This window comes from Aquarana catesbeiana, linkage group LG06 (assembly GCF_042186555.1).
Source record: "Aquarana catesbeiana isolate 2022-GZ linkage group LG06, ASM4218655v1, whole genome shotgun sequence".
NCBI classification, from domain to species: domain Eukaryota; kingdom Metazoa; phylum Chordata; class Amphibia; order Anura; family Ranidae; genus Aquarana; species Aquarana catesbeiana.
This window is the reverse complement of record NC_133329.1, coordinates 205003337-205022887: the sequence shown is the minus strand read 5'-3', so window position 1 is coordinate 205022887 and position 19551 is coordinate 205003337. Positions and strand designations below refer to the sequence as shown.

Genomic DNA, 19551 nt, shown 5'->3' with positions numbered 1-19551 from the left:
TGCGACCACAGACTCAGGTAAGAGATGGATGCCGGCAGATTTTTGATACCTGTTTTTGTTTGGTTTCTCTCTTTTTAGGTGATCGTGATGTTGTGGATCCAGATCCTTTCACATCAGAAAGTGCCCAGATCCTGATCGGGTAGATCATGGGGTGTAATTTAGAATTGGAAAACCTCAAGAAAAAAATCAATGATGTTATTCAAAAAAATAATAACATCATTGATGTTTTGGGGCGAGTTTAAAACCCCTCCAAATCACTTTGTTTTTTTGTGTGCTACAATCTTAAAAATGTTTTAGCGATTTTTAGAAAAGCCAAATTTTGAGGATGCACACAGTGTGCCAACATGTGCTATCTGCCATCACAGGAAATCAATGGACGCGTTTTGGGGGTGCAACCTCTTCCTCAATAATAAAGTAGCTGTGAGGAAGGGTTTGCTCCCCCAAAACACGTCCCTTGATCCCCGTGATGGCAGCTAGCACATGTTGACATTTGTAAATTGGTGTGCATCTTCAAAATTTGGCTTTTCCAGGGGTGACTTCACCCCATCTGAAGGCAATATCAAACACAGTTCCTAAATACTCATGTCTGATATTGCGTTCAAGTTTTACCATATGTGAACTTTGTAAGTTCAAGATTTGTGTCTTTCTTGTTGGTTTTACACATGCCTGTTTTATCTTAAATGGACATTTCTATTTTTGATAATGCCACCCCAAAAATTGTTATACAACAAACATGTTGGTTTGTTTTAAAAACCTTTTCTAAATGCACATGTGATTGTGCAGGTATTAAAAAGATTGTTATCAAGAATGTGAAACAGAGAAGGGGTGACCAACTAGTTTAGGACAAGGAGCCGTGCCACGTCCAATAATCTATAGACACAAAACAAAAGGTTCCCCTAGGTGGACTTTTCCAGCACTTGCATGGGCAGAAGAAGTTTATAAAACTCGATAATCGTTTATATATAATAAGAAACATATGATTTTATTTGTATTGAAAAAAGTACATTGCTGTCAGGGTCAGCTAAAACAAACACAAGCAGTAAATGTCACCAAAGATTTGCTTTTTTTTTTTATTTGATAAAGGCTTCATAAATTGTCTAGCATATTGATGGCCCCCCTACCCGCAAAGAACTCAAGGTATCTTAACCGGACATCACGGGCACTCAGGGAGGGCAAGCCAGGACGGCCACTTTCAAGCGCCGTCAGGGTTATTTCATTTAGAATTCCGGCCTCAGGCCCAACTGAGCCAGCATAGTTGGCAGAATGTTGGCGTAAAAAGTTATGTAGAACACAGCACGCCAGGATTATATAATTAAGTTTATACTCCGCCATATGGATGGGTGTCAGAAATAGGCGGAACCGGCTGGCCATGATTCCAAATGTGTTCTCCACCACTCTTCTGACTCTGGCCAGCCAGTAATTAAAAGCCCTCTGTTCCGGGGTGAGGGTCCTCATCGGGAATGGCCGCATAAGATAGTCCCCCAGCTCAAATGCTTCATCCGCAATGAAGACGAATGGGAGTCCTTCCACATTGTCTTTGGGAGGTGGCAAGTCCAAGCTGCCATTCTGGAGACACCTGTAAAACTCCGTCTGGGCGATGACTCCACCATCGGACATCCAGCCATTCTTCCCCACTTCCACATACAGGAAGTCGTAATTAGCCGACACCACCGCCAACATCACAATACTATTGAACCCCTTGTAATTATAATAGTACGGCCCCAAGTTGGGTGGTGGGACGATGTGGACGTGTTTCCCATCTATTCCTCCTCCGCAGTTAGGAAAGTCCCATCGCTGGGCAAAGTGGGAGGCCACAGTCTGCCATTCCTGTGGCATGGAAGGAAACTGTTGAGGAAAAAAAAAAAACTTACTATTTTTGCACATAAACATGGAAAGCAGATTAGACACAAACATTCTTGGCCAACATCCAAATAACATTTATTAAGGGGAATTTTACAACACCAAAGTATAAGGTACACCTATCACATTCCCCCCCCCCCTCATGGGCCATTTCCAACATTATAGGGGGGGAGCTCTTGGACAGGTAACCCTCTTCACTTCATTGAGAGATGAATGCCTAAATAATGGGTATTACTTGGAACAGCCCCTCCTTAGTTACACTATTGGCAGCCCACTGGACAGGTAAGAAGTGTAATAATACAAAGAAATAAATAAACACTGTACACATTTGAGCACATTTGGACATTCTGCTATTACCTATCAAGATAATAATAGGATACCAAAACTTTAAACAGTACCATTTGAAAGTATACAGGCAGGCCCTTGCACTACATGCTTTGGGGAATTCATCCATAAATCTGACCACTAAAGAGGTAGGTATAGTGTGTATGGGTTTGGCAAAGTCAGCAGATAGATGATTGAGGATAGATAGAGAATTGGGATCAGCAGACTTAGCAGTTGGGGGGAGGGAGGGTTAATAAAAATGATTTGGGGACACCACAAAAAAAGCCTCTGGCACTCTGCCTGAATTTAAAGCACAAATCACATTTCTAAACATTTTAGGGGGTGTTTGGGGTAAAGCACTACTATGGAGCTGATAAAATACATTGTTAAGTGACTACATGAGGTGAATATAGGGCCAGGAGAGCATGCTGGGGAGGTAAGTGAAGGCAAATATGTATGAAGGACTAAAAACATAATTACATAAAAATCCAGCATGCATGAGGACAAAGGGGACATTCACAGCATATCACAATCATGGTAATTAGGGAATGAGGAAAGAAATACAATATATTAGCAAACATTCAATACAATAAAATGTGATATTAAAGGATAAAAAACTTACCTTCATATACTCCTTCTGCAGGACCTGTATGATGGTCCTGCAGGCTTCTCCCTGTCACCAAGTACCGCAGGGTAGCGATTAGCCTCCGTAGTGATGGCTTGCCTCATGCAGGTATCCTGCCTGCTGATATAGGGGGTCAGCGAAGCCAACAAACGGTGAAATACGAGGTCCGTCATCCTGAGAAAGTTCCTGAAATCATCAGGATTATTCTCACGGATCTCACGGAGCAAAGGCATATGAGAGAACTAGTCACGCTGAAGCAACCAATTCTTGGTCCATGAACTCCTCCCCACCCTGTTCATGGACTGGACTTGTGTCAAGGTCAGGACCCCAACACCAAGCCCCCGCACAGCACAAACTCTACGAGGAGTACGTATACGCAACATGGCTAGAAAACGGTCGGTTGCTCAGAACGAAGTAACAGAACGCACTGAAGAACAGCAAGGCCTGTGAAGAGCGACCTGAAAAACAGTAACGAACGAACAAGAACACAATGACAAGTCACGCGTAGCTTGCTTGCACGCACTGAAGAGCAGATACAAACCCACAAGCACTAACTGAACCGCAGAAAATGATCTGAAAGCCACGAGTCTGAAAAAGTGCGAATTATCTCTCACCAAACTTTTACTAACACGAGATTAGCAAAAGGAGCCCAAAGGGTGCCGCGCTTGGTTCTGAACTGGCCTTTTCTAGTCTCGTTGTACGTGGTTTACGTCACCGTTTTGTTGGCGATCGGAAATTCCGACAACTTTGTGCGACCGTGTGTACGCAAAACAAGTTTGAGCCAACATCCGTCGGAAAAAATCCTAGGATTTTGTTGTCGGAATGTCCGATCAATGTCCGACCGTGTGTACAGAGCATTAGTCTTGTGAAGTTTACTTAAACCTACAATCTCCCTCGTAGATGGGCCAATAGGGGCCGTTGTTCTGCCTCTCTCTGTGATTTCACCAATTTATCTATTTTGTCCATCCCTGTGAATTTGGAGCCATATATCTGTTGGATTTTAATGCTTGTTATCAACATACAGGTAAATGGAGATCTATAGAATGATGCACAGGCCTTTGCACACTTGAGAAACTGATTAAAGATTATTATATAATGTTTGTTAGTATTCTATTATAATTTTGTATATCTGTGTGTTTATATCGTGTTAATTTCAATTTATAGTGACCATATATGCAGTGCCTGATAAAAACTCCTGAAGAAGCCATCGTTTGCGAAAAACATATAGAGATCCAATCAGTTGCATTGGTTTCATGTATTGTATGGTTATGTCAGAGAAATGGCAGAAGCTGGACTTGCCAATATCGGCATGTTCCTGTGTGCCTGCGTGGCAGAATACGGGTGCACGATGCAGTGGGACAACGCTTACGGGTGCATAATACAGCGCGGTGGCACGGGCGCGCCGTATCGCGTGCAATGTGAGATCCCCCTCACTGGCCTATAAAAGGTGGTCCAGCCCCTTGTCTAATTGCTGGTTTGTCTCTCAGCTTCCTGTGTTCTTGTCCCAAGTTCTGCTGACCTGTGTTTTCCTGTTGTGACCCGGATTGACCCTGACCTGCTCTGATCTTCTCCAGTACTTTGACCCCGGCTTGCCTAAGAACTTCTCTACTCCCTGCTTCCTATGTAGGACCCCGGCTTGCTTAAAGGATTACTCAACTACCTGCTTCCTGCGTATGACCCCGGCTTGCTTAAAGGACTTGCTTCTGCTGGACTTTCTGTGTTTGACCCTCGGCTTCTTCCCCAAGACTCTGCTCCGGTCTTCTGGATCTGTGGTGTTAGAGCCCCGGCCGGGCTTCCTATTCCAGCTCGGTGCCAAGTCAACCCTTGCACGGTATATCAGCCCTACAGGAGATCTTCACGTAAGTCCCATCTACCTGCTGGTGACCCGTGCCTCTCTGTGCCCTATATCCTCTGTACCACTTTCAGGGGTAGAGTGCGCTCAGCTGCAAGGGGAGCCGCTCTCAGCATCTTGGCCTTGGTGAGTACCTGACAGGTTATTTCTGACAATAATATGTTGATTTTTAGTTGTTTCTAAATAAAATTTTGATTTTTTTTTTTATACTTTTTGTTTTGTTGTGTTTTGGCAACTTTAATATCCAAATTCTTGTTATATAGTGTTTAAACCTGAAAGTTGCTAAATAGTTCTCTTTTTGCCCCTAGGCTCCTGCTGCCCAACTCAGTGCTCAAGAGGAAGGAATAGAAGCAGAGGTTTTAGAAGCGCTCAGCTCCTGGCTGGTCTTCTGGCTCCACCCCCCCCCCTGCAGGGACCCCATGTAGAAGAAGCTGGCAGGACCAGGTGCTGTGGATTAGTGTACAATTGTGTTGCCCTCTGCAGGGTGGATCACTTTTCAGAGGGTGATTGTCAGGCGGTAAGTAAGCTGCAACTGTGTCCATCATACATGGCTGCAAGGTGTCCCCCTTCAGTGGTTTGGGTCTTTTTTGGCCATCAAATGCGATAGGGTGAATAGGTTTTGTATACCCCAGTTTTCTGCCTTTGCCCGTTACTGCTCCTGACCCCTGCAATCTGTATGTTACGTACTCCAGGCCCCTGCATTCTATGCATTACCCACTCCTGACCCCTGAACTACAGTATGTACATACCCCTGACTTGTACACACTATATGACACATACTCCTGAAACCTGCACTCTGTTCATTACATTTTCTTAACACCTACATATTGTAATTTATATACATACATCTGATCTGCACTCTGCATGTTAAATACTTTTGACCCTCTGTTTTTAATCCCACTGTGCAATTTTGCCATAACCACATTTCTCCACTGCACACATTCCACATTGCCTCCACTGGCTGCCTATGAGCTAGGGGAAGGGATGCTTGGGCTCAGGCCCCACTCCTGTCATGTAGGTGGGCCCCTGCCAGGTAGGCTCTACGGGGCCCCATGATTTCTAACAGCGGCCCTAAGCCCAGAGCATTAGGGGGGTACCTCAGAAGAAGTTTGGAGCTGCTCCATTGCACAGATCACTTTAAGCTCAACCCTAGTTACCAGGTTAAATGTGCATCTGTGACTGGATGTGTAATACAGCTCTAAAAAGCCTTCAGGATCAGACCAGAACTTTTAAAATATCTAAAGGAAAAGAAGTTTGTTTTCTCCATATCAACAGGGCCAGGACAAGGGGTTGGCAGGAAGGGCAACTGCCCTGGGAACAGCGAAGCAAGGGGGCAAAGAATAGATGCAGGGTGATACACTAATTCTACAGCATATATTATCAGAGGGGGAGGGCTACTGCATATCAGACACAAATTTTGGAGACCCTCACAATGTATGGATAAAAGGTTGGGAACCTAGGTGACACATATACTGTACACCATCAGCCAGTGCCTATAGATATACATATTACATGTATATCAGACACCTGACCTCTCTTCTTTTAATGTCAGGTTATTCATTAACTAAGACCCTGAATGATCACAACAAATCCCCTTGTCCAGGTTTCAGAATGCTTCTAACAGTTTAGAAACGCCAGCTGACTGTTTTTAGTGAGGGCAGACCGACCGCCTAGTTTCTGTTCTCATAAGAAAAAGCACATTATGTGTTGTGAAATTCAAAAATTATTTTCTCCGTGGTGCCTATAGATACTGTACAGAAATTAATTATGGCATGTTTTAAACTTACTGTTTGCTTAGAATATGTAAATACTTTAGTGTGCACGATCTTGACATAAGGTCGCTTTACCATACCACCCAACATTTTGAGATGGGAATGAGGGACACCTACTAGCAAACGTATGTAGTCATAGGACATGCCCCCTGCCACACCCCCTTAAAGGAGAATTGACCAAAACAAAAGGTTAATTAAATCCACAAGGGCTTTTTTTTTTTACCACTACTATTTCTTTATATTGGCTTTCAAATTTTACAAATGCAGCAATTTAGAATTTGGATAAAAGGTTTACACTGAGAAATACTTTTTGAAAGATAAAAAGTGCATTTTATATACAACTATATGGATCAGACCAAAATGAGGGACGAATGAGGGGGGGCAAGGGACAGAGGGACATTGCTCCAAATCAGGGACAGTCCCTTGAAATCAGGGACAGTTGGGAGCTATGGCTTTACATTTAAAATTAATAAAAAATCCCAAAACATTATAGTTTCTCTTTTTTAACAGCCATTATGACTTCCTCATATCCTGTCATATTCTTGAGCATCACATGGGTGTCAAAAATGGGTACCTCTCTTAAAACATCAGTCCAGTGCTAATGTACTCTTAGTAAAAACCCCCGCTCCAGGTGTCTGATCCACAAAATCTCCTCCCCCTGTCAGGTGCAGGTGCTGGCTCAGTATGCAAGTGGCATACAAAGAAAAAATGAAAACCGGATGGCCGCACTCCAACAAAAATATCTATAGCACATGAGTAAGCACCAATAGTTACAGTGTGAAACATGTTAGTCATCTACTTCATTGTTTTGCTATATGGATTTTTACCAATAAAGATATTTTCATTGGAGTGTGGCCATCGTGATTCAATCTTTTCTTTGTATGCTAATGTACTCTTCCATACTACTGATGCTCAGGTTTTTGCAGTTCAGTTTTTTGGGAGACTTTATGTGCAAGCCATCAGCCCCTTTAACAAAAGATAAAGAGCATAATCAACCATCTCATTCATGTGTTAATATCGGACAGTTTAAATCTTACCTTTCCCTTGTGCCAAGTTCCTGTTATATCCTACAGGACTACAGTACTCAAATATAAAAACAGCCATTGCAGACACCAGGAGAAGCATCACAAACATCATCACCCAGACAGAAGCACTAAACGGTTCTGCAGCAGATAGGAAACAAGGAAGAAAAACAATTTAATAAACTGACAGCTAAAACTTTGTAGATTTAAACTAAATTATTCTTTACTTAGAGATATAATGAAGGCCTAGAACTAAGACATATGTGCTTTGTTTATGTCATGCAAAAGCAGCTTCAGAATCATCTGAATTGATTAAAAATAAGAGACACCTTACAGAGACACCCATTCTAAGGCTTCAAAGAGAACTAAAAAGAATAATAAACTGACGAGCGGGACAACCTTGTGGACCATACCTCTACCTTTCTACCCTTTTTCTTCTTTCTCTTTCCTTTTCTCCACCTTACGATTAAAGCTCATTATCAGAATTTATTTGACCTATATACACTCTACCTGTAAACAATATGTATAGTAGGTATAAATCATTTAAATACCTACAAAAGTAACTAAGGAAATGACATATATCTTTAATTTAGGTTTACGTGAACCCAATGTTTAATATTTGAAATTTCATGATATTTACCTATATAAACCCTACTGTAAAACAATGAGCTTACTTTATAGATCCTTGTAAACTTACTTTATGTATCTTTATAATATTGTATACTCAATAAACTTCTTTTGACAAGGAAAAATAAGAGACACTGACTTTTAATTGAGTAGCACTATATAACACTGTTGCATTATGCACCTTTATACCTATAGGTGTATATTTGTTATTCCTGATAAAACACGACTAGAGCACATAGAAGTACCGATATTTAAATTCTTTATGTGTATCAAAAAGTTTTCTTTCTTAAGTAAAATATAAATACAAATGTAGCACACCACCTTAAGGGCCACAAGTAACTGGGATCCCTCCCTTCACAGCCAGGCATGCCGAATCTTCACAATCAGCTGAGAGTCAAAAAACAGTCCAGTACTTTGTTTTAATTATTTATTAAGGGATTAGAACTTGAATAGGGATTGGAAAAATTATGGGATACTCGTTTGACTTCAAACAAACTTCAGGGACAACTTTTTCTATTTACAGTCTATATACACTCCACTGCTTCGTCCAGCACTCACTTGCTTGCAGAACTCAAGCTGTGTCACCTTGTTGCAATTTTGGTAGCCAAGGCCCATTACAGGCAGGGACTCGCAGCCCCTATACTTGAAGATAGGGTGACACAGCTTACATTTTCCCAGCATTTCCTTTCTGTGGTCACTGATCCCAGCACCACCTCTTCAGTCACTGTCAGCCCGCCTGGCTGCAGCTGCCCCTTTCACCAGACCTCTTGGCTAGGTTCTTCCAGTCCTCCCAGACTGACACTCACTCCACAGTCCTCCTAGACTGAACACTGATGTCCTCTCACCTGCTCCCGTGCCTCCAGGATAGGATTCTTCTTTGTGTTGTAGAGGGTCCCTCCAGCACCCATGCCCCAGCCCTGAGTTAACCCCCCCCAGACTAGGGGGCACTCTCTGGAGCCACTGACAGCCTCCCTAGCACTCCATCTCCATCTTACACCAGACTGCTCCTTCTGCCATGAATAATTTATTTATGATTTGCCTACTCCCTTCCAGTCCCTCTTTGCTAGGGAATGGTCGAGGACCTCATAAATATACCAACTAGCTCCTCCTAACCTCCCCCCACTACATCTGGAAGCTTCTCTTTAATGCTTCAACCCTTTTACTGCCGCCACTGTAAGTATTACAGCATGGCAGTATAATGATGTAAACAAACTGCTTCACTAACAAAAATCTTTTTGTTTAGTTTCTGTATAGAGCTCCATGCACACTAGCGTTTTTCTCGTCAAATCTGTTTATTATTTTTAAATATAAAAAGATTGACAAATTGAGTACATACAAGGGTGGTGGTACAATATTCAAATAGTAATAAGGGTAAACATATTGATTTTTGAATAGAATAAGTACATAACAATGTATAAATGTAACAAGTAGAGCAACAAATAAACCAATAAAGTATTAAATCAAAAGCATTCGAAAATTCCATCAGAAGGAAAGAAGTTAGCGACTATTGGTTCATTTTGCAAGAGCAGTAATAAGGAAATCTAATAGGTACGTATTAAAAACAGAGATAATATGTATATAACACAATATCACACAATATTAAAAGAAAGGTAGAGGGGCTTTACAAGTGGTGATTCAATCCCAAATGAATAGAAATTATAGTCAAGGCACATAGAGTAAAATTAACACACTAGGATTTTTTATAAGCTCAAAATAAGCTAGAAGAAAATGCTGGATGAAAAATGCTGATAATAATTTGTCCCAGCTTCTAGTAGCATTTTAGTAGCTTTTAGAAGCAGTTAGCAGTATTCAGCATTTTTTTCTGCTGGAAAAACGCTCCAAGAAACTCCACAAAAACATTTTTTTTCTGCTCATAGACGCTGAAGCTTAATAAATGCTAATAGCCTAAAGTAGTGTGCATGGACACATAGGATAACACTATTTAGCTTGTAGGAGCAGAAAAAAATGCTAATAACAGCTTCTAGGAGCTAAAAAAAACTCTAGTGTGCATGGAGCCTAATTTTTTTTTTTTTCAAATACTTTTTATTAAATGTATATATTTTTTGTTTACATATATACAAATAAAACATGAAGCAAATACCCACACAAAACAAAAATAAAAAATAAAAATAAAGAAAACTTCTTCCGATATGTAGCAACCTTTACTAAAAGATATTACATCACAATCAATAATTCAATCTGTATCCAGCACAGCAATTACTGCCACACACCATTGGACACAAGTTGGCAGACTAAGAGATAGCCAACACTGAGAAATTAACTTATGGGCAAGAAATAACAAACGGGTAAAGGGCGTAGGTTGAGACACATGGCAACTTAAAGAAGGAACTCTGCTCTACCCGCAGCCTTCCAACCGAACACTGACCTGATGTGACTCAGCTATGGGCAGACTTAACCAGGATCAACCTGGGACACGATCACAGCGATCCTTATCGGTACCGAGAACATGCAGTATATTGGATCTATGCAGATCACAGTCACGGCCCTAAGGTGAAGTCCTAAGTAAGATGGCGCCTGTCATCCACAAAGAGGACTATAGGGAGGAGTCACAGGCCACATCAGAGGATATGGTGAGAAAACGCTCCCCCCCATCATCCCCTCTCTTATGCTGACATGTCTATGTTCATGGCTGACATTAAAAACACTTTCTCCTCTGCCATAACTGAACTGAAAGCTGACCTGCTGGCATTAAATGAGAAAGTGACCAGCACTGAATGAGCAGGTTATGAGAGAGATAAAGCTATCACCCACTGGAATCAGTTTCAGATGCACATACCTCACAACTGATTGCGGTTAACCATCACTTGGAGGATTTAGATAACAGGGGTAGAGGGCATAATATCAAAGTGCGGGTAGTGCCGGAATCAGTAAACTCTGATCAAATCACCTCAGTTCTATCCTCCATCTTTAACAATCTGTTAGAGATGCCAGTGGACACTTTGATTGAATTTTAACAAGCCCATAGAGCTCTCAGACCTCGTCCAAATGAGGCTGCACCTCCAAGAGACATAATCTGCTGTCTGCCAAACTATAACACTTAGTTACATAGTTACATAGTTACATAGTAGGTGAGGTTGAAAAAAGACACAAGTCCATCAAGTCCAACCTGTGTGTGTGATTATGTGTCAGTATTTCATTACATATCCCTGTATGTTGCGGTCATTCAGGTGATTATCTAATAGTTTCTTGAAGCTATCAATGCTCCCCGCTGAGACCACCGCCTGTGGAAGGGAATTCCACATCCTTGCCGCTCTTACAGTAAAGAACCCTCTACGTAGTTTAAGGTTAAACTTCTTTTCTTCTAATTGTAATGAGTGGCCACGAGTCTTATTAAACTCTCTTCTGCGAAAAAGTTTTATCCCTATTGTGGGGTCACCAGTACAGTATTTGTAAATTGAAATCATATCCCCTCTCAAGCGTCTCTTCTCCAGAGAGAATAAGTTCAGTGCTCGCAACCTTTCCTCATAACTAAGATCCTCCAGACCCTTTATTAGCTTTGTTGCCCTTCTTTGTACTCGCTCCCTTTCCAGTACATCCCTCCTGAGGACTGGTGCCCAGAACTTGACAGCATACTCCAGGTGCGACCGGACCAGAGTCTTGTAGAGCGGGAGAATTATCGTTTTATCTCTGGAGTTGATCCCCCTTTTAATGCATGCCAATATTCTGTTTGCTTTATTAGCAGCAGCTTGGGATTGCATGCCATTGCTGAGCCTATCATCTACTAGGACCCCCAGGTCCTTTTCCATCCTAGATTCCCCCAGAGGTTCTCCCCCCAGTGTATAGATTGCATTCATATTTTTGCCACCCAAATGCATTATTTTACATTTTTCTACATTGAACCTCATTTGCCATGTAGTCGCCCACCCCATTAATTTGTTCAGGTCTTTTTGCAAGGTTTCCACATCCTGCGGAGAAGTTATTGCCCTGCTTAGCTTAGTATCGTCTGCAAATACAGAGATTGAACTGTTTATCCCATCCTCCAGGTCGTTTATAAACAAATTAAATAGGATTGGTCCCAGCACAGAACCCTGGGGAACCCCACTACCCACCCCTGACCATTCTGAGTACTCCCCATTTATCACCACCCTCTGAACACGCCCTTGTAGCCAGTTTTCAATCCATGTACTCACCCTATGGTCCATGCCAATGGACCTTATTTTGTACAGTAAACGTTTATGGGGAACTGTGTCAAATGCTTTTGCAAAATCCAGATACACCACGTCTACGGGCCTTCCTTTATCTAGATGGCAACTCACCTCCTCATAGAAGGTTAATAGATTGGTTTGGCAAGAACGATTCTTCATGAATCCATGCTGATTACTGCTAATGATATCATTCTTATTACTAAAATCTTGTATATAGTCCCTTATCATCCCCTCCAAGAGTTTACATACTATTGATGTTAGGCTAACTGGTCTGTAATTCCCAGGGATGTTTTTGGGGCCCTTTTTAAATATTGGTGCTACATTGGCTTTTCTCCAATCAGCTGGTACCATTCCAGTCAATAGACTGTAAAAATTAGGAACATCGGTCTGGCAATCACCTGACTGAGTTCCCTAAGTACCCTCGGATGCAAGCCATCTGGTCCCGGTGATTTATTAATGTTAAGTTTCTCAAGTCTAATTTTAATTCCGTCCTCTGTTAACCATGTAGGTGCTTCCTGTGTTGTGTCATGAGGATAAACACTGCAGTTTTGGTTACTGAAGCCCCCCGATTCACTCGTGAATACTGAGGAGAAGAATAAATTCAATACCTTTGCCATCTCCCCATCCTTTGTAACCAGATGTCCTTCCTCATTCTTTATGGGGCCAATATGGTCTGTCCTCCCTTTTTTACTGTTTACATACTTAAAGAATTTCTTGGGATTTTTTTTGCTCTCCTCCGCTATGTGTTTTTCATGTTCTATCTTAGCCATCCTAATTGCACCCTTACATTTCTTATTGCATTCTTTATAAAGTCTGAATGCTGAGGATGATCCCTCAACCTTGTATTTTTTGAAGGCCTTCTCCTTTGCTTTTATATGCATTTTTACATTGGAGTTAAGCCATCCAGGATTTTTGTTCGCTCTTTTAAATTTATTACCCAATGGGATACATTGGCTAATGCCCTTATTTAATATGCTCTTAAAGCAAACCCATCTCTCCTCCGTATTCTTTGTTCTTAATATTTTATCCCAATTTATGCCTTTTAGCAAGGTTTGTAGTTTAGGGAAGTTGGCTCTTTTGAAATTCAGTGTCTTTGTGTTCCCTTCATGTTTCCTATTTGTGTGATTTATACTGAAACTAATTGACCTGTGATCGTTGTTACCTAAATTGCCCTGTATTTCCACATCTGTGATCAGGTCTGTATTGTTGGTAATCAGTAGATCCAGTAATGTTTTATTTCTAGTTGGTGCATCTACCATCTGACCCATAAAATTGTCCTGCAAGACATTAAGGAACTGGCGAGCCTTAAATGAATGCGCGGTTCCCTCCGCCCAGTCTATGTCTGGATAATTAAAATCCCCCATTATGATAACACTTCCCATCCTTGCTGCTAATCCAATTTGTGATAGGAGATCCGTCTCCACTTCCTCCCTCAGGTTAGGGGGCCTATAGCATACTCCCAGTATTATTTTCCCCTTAGCTTCATCCCTTTGGAGCTCTACCCATAAGGATTCCACCTCCTCACTAGCTCCCTCAGTGATGTCATCTCTCACATTCACTTGTACATTATTGTTGATATATAGGCATACCCCTCCCCCTTTTTTACCCTCTCTATCCTTGCGGTATAGGGTATACCCTTGAATGTTTGCCAGCCAATCATGAGAGCTGTTGAACGTGGTCTCTGAAATTCCCACAAAATCCAAATCCTTCTTGTACAACAGTATCTCTAGTTCACCCATCTTGTCCGCCATGCTCCTGGCATTGGTGAACATGCCACATAGTTTAAACCGGTCGCATATTGTCCTCGTATTGGGTGTTTCAAGATTGCAACTAGGACTTGCTACTATACTCACCTTGTGTTTTTGTGCTTTGGTTAACCTACCACTAATGCCCCCAATACTACCCTCTGGAATATCTTCCGCGCTGGCTATCACTGTCTCTGGACCCTCCCCCCCATCGCCTAGTTTAAAAACCCCTCTAACTTTTTGGCCATCTTCATTCCCAGCAGATCTGCACCCTCCTCATTTAGGTGCAGTCCGTCCCTTCTATAGTACCGGTTACCGACTGAAGAAATTAAAGAAGAAATTATGTCTTAAGCTCGCCAGAATGATCTCATCTCTTTTAATGATCATAACATCATTCTCTTCCAGGACCTCTTTCCGATCACCTCGGGCAATCGCAGGACTGTGCGCCCACTACTAGAGATCCTGAGAGAAAAAAGCCTTTCATATGGATGGAAGTTCCCCTTTGCCTTGTCTGTTATTCACAATGGGAAATAACGCATCTCTAAAACACTAGATGACTTTCCAATGTTTTATGAGGCCCACCAAATACCTCTCCTGGATCTCCCAGACTGGTATTGGGAGTTTAGCTTTCCTTCACTGTCCCACAGGCTTCCGATTACACCCTAATCAACGCCTACCAAGCATGTGCCTAAAAAGGGGAAATTCCAAAACAACAAGGGACATGCCCGATTCGATCACTCCAGACAACCAGGAGCATGAGATCCAAAGAATATACTTGAAGTTATCCTTGGTTCAACTTTGTGTCTTGGCATTCTCTATCAGTGAGAACCCTTTTTGGCAGAATAACGGTCTTTCGTTCATACTTGCACATACCTGTTATCTTTCCTCCTGTTACTTCACCATGATGATCCTATACAGCTTATAAGGGCACTTGAACGTTGCACTCTGTTACTGGTTACCACTCTTTGTTTACTGAGATCCTGTAACGAAACGTCCCACACTCCGCTTGAATGCTTTCGTGATATACCGCTTCCTCCCAGTCTAAATATAGATATCAGATATTCCAACCGCTCACAAGCACAAAACAAGACGATACTTGTTTAGTTGCTGAACATAGACTCTTTATTAGCACCAAAATACAAGTCTTATATACAGTAGAAGAGGATGTCCCCCTCCTGCTCATATTACTCTAACAATACACCTGTAACCAGAAACAGAATTAACATGTGCTAATTAACTAATCCCTTAAAGCAGCCGATGTGACTCCATGCCCTCCTGAGCATTGTTATGATTAATCAGGATTTCACTACAGGTCAGACTTGTTGTTATCAAGCTTCACACAGTAGATTATACATTATAAGTATAAACACAGGACACCTTCTCACAATAGCAGGAGCTCCAGCAGGAGTCGTCCTGTCTCCTACATTGTACAGAGGCCAATGTCATCAGCTCTCTCAACTAACACTCTAAGACTAACACTTGAGTTCAGAATCAAACAAACCAAGAATAGTCTTTACATATATCCTGGGAGGTATTGTGGATAAATATTACTGTTCAATTTTAAGTAATGCAAAATATATTTTCTCAGTCACCTTGTGCCATGATGGCACAGGGTGTGTCAGATCACCTGAGACCAGGTGACAGATGCACTCCGTAGGAGTCGGAAGTGCACTGCTAAGATAGTGGACCCTAGGACCGACTGCTGCGGATAGTACCCAGGGAGGTTCAGGAAGCAGGTCTACTGGATCACTAACACAGATCCCAGTGGGAGCTAGAGCATAGATTTTCCAGGGCGCGGAGTCTAAGAGCCAGCAGGTGTTCACCAGAGCCTCTAGTGGTGAGGATGGACTGCGCTGCAGTCTGGCTCCAGGTTGCGGCCCCTAGGGTCTCACAGCTCATGCTCACGGTAGACTACAGGAGAAGGAAGCAACTGGCTAGAACAACAAGGATAGTAAAGGGATAAGGCAGAGGTCAGGGCGACTAGCGGACAGGAACAACAGAGTACACGCCAAAGGTTCAGGGTCACAGGCAAGCAGGGATAGTCAGGGACACGCCAAAAGGTCAGGGTCAGGAGCAGACAGGAATAGTGGAGAACACGCCAAGGTCAGTAACAGAAACAAACGAAGAGCACACGGCAAGCAGGAAACAGGAAGCCAAACACACAATGAATACTCATTGGTTGATCAGCAAGGTTGGCTTGCAATGCCCAGGTTAATATAGTGTTTCAGGGTGTAGCTATGCTGAGGGAAGATTATTTAAACAGTCAGGTGAGGGTGGCTGGCCTCTAAAGGTGAACACAGAAGGAAAGGTGAGCTGACAGACACACATTACTACATAACCATAACAGGGTGACTTAGACATAAGAGGTGCATGGGGAGCTGAAACATGGGTTTCCCAACCTTTCCAAGGGATTCTTGGTTCCATGGGCCCTCCCGTAACATCTCTCCCCTTTCAGCAGAAGACTAGCAGAGGAGGAGACCCCAGACGGGTTGACTCCGAAATTAGTCCATAGCTCCAGTCCTCTAATGCCTGTACCCACACAGTACCCCAAACAAATTGTTCCAAACAGAGCATTACTCACCCAGCCAACCTCTGCCTCTCTCATAGAACATACCCGCCGCATATCTGGGCTGACTTCCCAGCATCCCTGGGGTATACAGGTGGAGACTGAAGTCCCATCCACTTTTACAGGAAATTTGTTCTCTGTTAGTTGAGGGCAGAAGCCAGCAGCACTCTGCCTTGTTGCCAGCTCTTCTGCTGGAAACCCCACACTATATGCTCCGGCTAACTGTTGGGGAGGGAGGCCGACTGCCCCGGCTCCCTGGAACTCTGTAGTTGTTGCCGGTGCTGGGCAGAGATTGGTAGCACTCTGTCCGCTTGCCAGCACTTCTGCTGGGTTTATGTTAGTGGAGACAGCAGGCACATCCACCGGCACCAGATCAAGCTGCAGTTGTGAGGTTCTGATTGCATTCTCTCCTTGGGTCATGATCTGCTGCTTGGGAGTGACCACCACTTCCTCACCCTGGGCCTCCAGAACTGCCGCAGAGGTCTTGGACCCTCTGTCTGGTTGCCAGCAATTCAGCTAGGTTGGTGTCATTCTGGGGCGCCGTCTGCTGTTGGAACTCCCTTTCACTGGTATTATCTCCCAGGTGCACGAATCTTTGCTGGGGAGGAAAGACCGCTTTCTCCACCCTGGCGACTGTTGGGGAGGGACAATGAATACCTCATCTCCTTTCTCCCCCTGTATCTGCTGCAGGGAAGTGATCGCCACCTTCTCACCCTGAGCCTCCGGAACTGCCATAGGTGTGGGGAAGAGGTCTTGGACCCTCTGTCTGGTGACCAGCACTTCACCTGGGGAAGTTCCTTGCATCTCCACAGATACTGCTGTTGGTGCTGGGCAGAGCACAGTGTAGTTTGGCACTGATACCAGCTCTTCTGCTGGAGGCTCATCAGGTTGTTCTTCCTCAGCAGAAAAGTCTATCTAATCCACTGTTTCTGCAACTGGTGTCTGGGGATAGAGTTACACCATCTCCTGTCCATGGAACCTAGAAGATGCTATCGGTGCTAGGCAAAGGTTAGCAGAGCTTTGCCCTGTTGTCAGCACTTCAACTTTGGGGACGGCAAGCTCCAGATTTTCCACTGACGATTCTCTGGCATGCTGCTGGACAGGCACATTCCTCCATCCAAGATCATCCCATGCAGAAACAGGATCATCAAGGTCAGTCAGCACTTATCAAGGTCAGTCAACACTTGCTGCATCCGCCATAAGACCTCTGCGTCCATAGCTGCGGGGGCAGGTTGGCAAAGCACACTGTTACTCTGCCACATTGCCGACTCATCAGTCAGGATTTCAGAGTTGTCAACTGGTATTTCCTGATAGTCCCAGGCAAAGGGAGACCATCCCTGGCACTGAGCAGAGTCTAGCAGCCGTCTGTAGGTGATCTCCAGCTCCCATTCCTGAACGGCCAGAAAATCTATATCTTCCAGTGCCCAGTGCACATCCGAGACGTTCAGTAGCCCTTCTCTGAAATCCATGATTTTGTCCAACCACCACTCCAAATCACTCCCAAAGTTAGGGTCCCTTGTCAGCTTCACATACAACAGTCCCAGGCCGCCGTAGCCAAAGCCTTGGGCTGTCATCCGCTATCCAAGGGCATGCTTGGGATACATGCCACCGGAGGGCTCTGTAGCTCTCATCCAGCCACATCTCTGCCCAGATCAGCCTGCCTAATTCAGCTGTCTGCTCCTTGTGCGGTTTTTCTTCCAAAAACAGCACCCGCAATCCATACTGCAACAAGTACCTTTCCTGGATGGAGGGGAGAACTTTTCCCTGGTGTCGCTGCTCACAGGCTAGTGCTTCCTCCCAGAGTTTGTAGAGGAAAGAATCAAACCATCCCAGCAGGAACTGCTCTGATACCGGTCCTCTGTGCTGTATCTCTTGCAGCATCCTTCTGAATTCCTCTTCCATGGCGGCTGGTATCTGTACCTCTCCTATCCTCTCCTGCTATCCAGACCTTGGATCCAGGTGTAAGCTTAGATGTCCCAGACTGCAGGAAGCGTCCCACTGCTTACCACCAATGTAACAAAACGTCCCACACTCCACTTGATTGCTTCTGTCATATACCGCTTCCTCCCAGTCTGAATATAGATATCAGATATTCCAACCACTCACAAGCACAAAACAAGACGATACTAGTTTAGTTGCTGAACATGGACTCTTTATTAGAACCAAAATACAAGTCTTATATACAGTAAAAGAGGAGGTCCCCCCTCCTGCTCATATTACTCTTATGCCCCGTACACACTATCGGACATTCCGACAACAAAATCCATGGATTTTTTCCGATGGATGTTGGCTCAAACTTGTCTTGCATACACACGGTCACACAAATCTTGTCCAAAATTCCGAATGTCAAGAACGCAGTGACCTACAACACATATGATGAGCTGAGAAAAATGAAGTTCCATAGCCAGTGCGGCTCTTTTGCTTGATTCTGAGCATGCGTGGAACTTTGTGCGTCAGAATTGTGTACACATGACCCGAATTTACGACAACGGATTTTGTTGTCGGAAAATTTGAGATCCAGATCTCAAATTTTGTGTGACGGAAATTCTGATGGAAAATTTCCGATGGAGCCTACACACGGTTAGAATTTTCGACAACAAACTCCCATCGAACATTTTTCATCAGAAAATTGGACCGTGTGTACAGGGCAAAACAATACACCTGTAACCAGAAACAGAATTAACATGAGCTAATTAGCTAATCCCTTAAAGCAGCCGATGTGACTCCGTGCCCTCCTGAGCATTGTTGTGATTAATCAGGATTTCACTACAGGTCAGACTTGTTGTCACTGAGCTTCACACAGTAGATTATACATTATCATAAGTATAAACACAGGACACTTTCTCACAATAGCAGGAGCTCCAGCAGGAGTCGGCCTGTCTACTACATTGTACAGAGGCCAATGTGATCAGCTCTCTCAACTAACATGTTGAGTTCAGAATCAAACAAACCAAGAATAGTCTTTACATATATCCTGGGAGATATTGTAGAT

General features: G+C 43.3%; 1 protein-coding gene across 1 annotated transcript in view; it reads right to left on the bottom strand.

Moving 5' to 3' along the window:
- Positions 1-19551, bottom strand: part of GRIN2A (glutamate ionotropic receptor NMDA type subunit 2A) — a 1538644-nt gene that overhangs the window by 928364 nt on the left and 590729 nt on the right. Inside the window, exon 6 of the mRNA XM_073591222.1 lies at positions 7471-7596. Within this exon, the coding sequence (XP_073447323.1) occupies positions 7471-7596 (126 nt within the window). The remainder of the gene's footprint in view (positions 1-7470; positions 7597-19551) is intronic.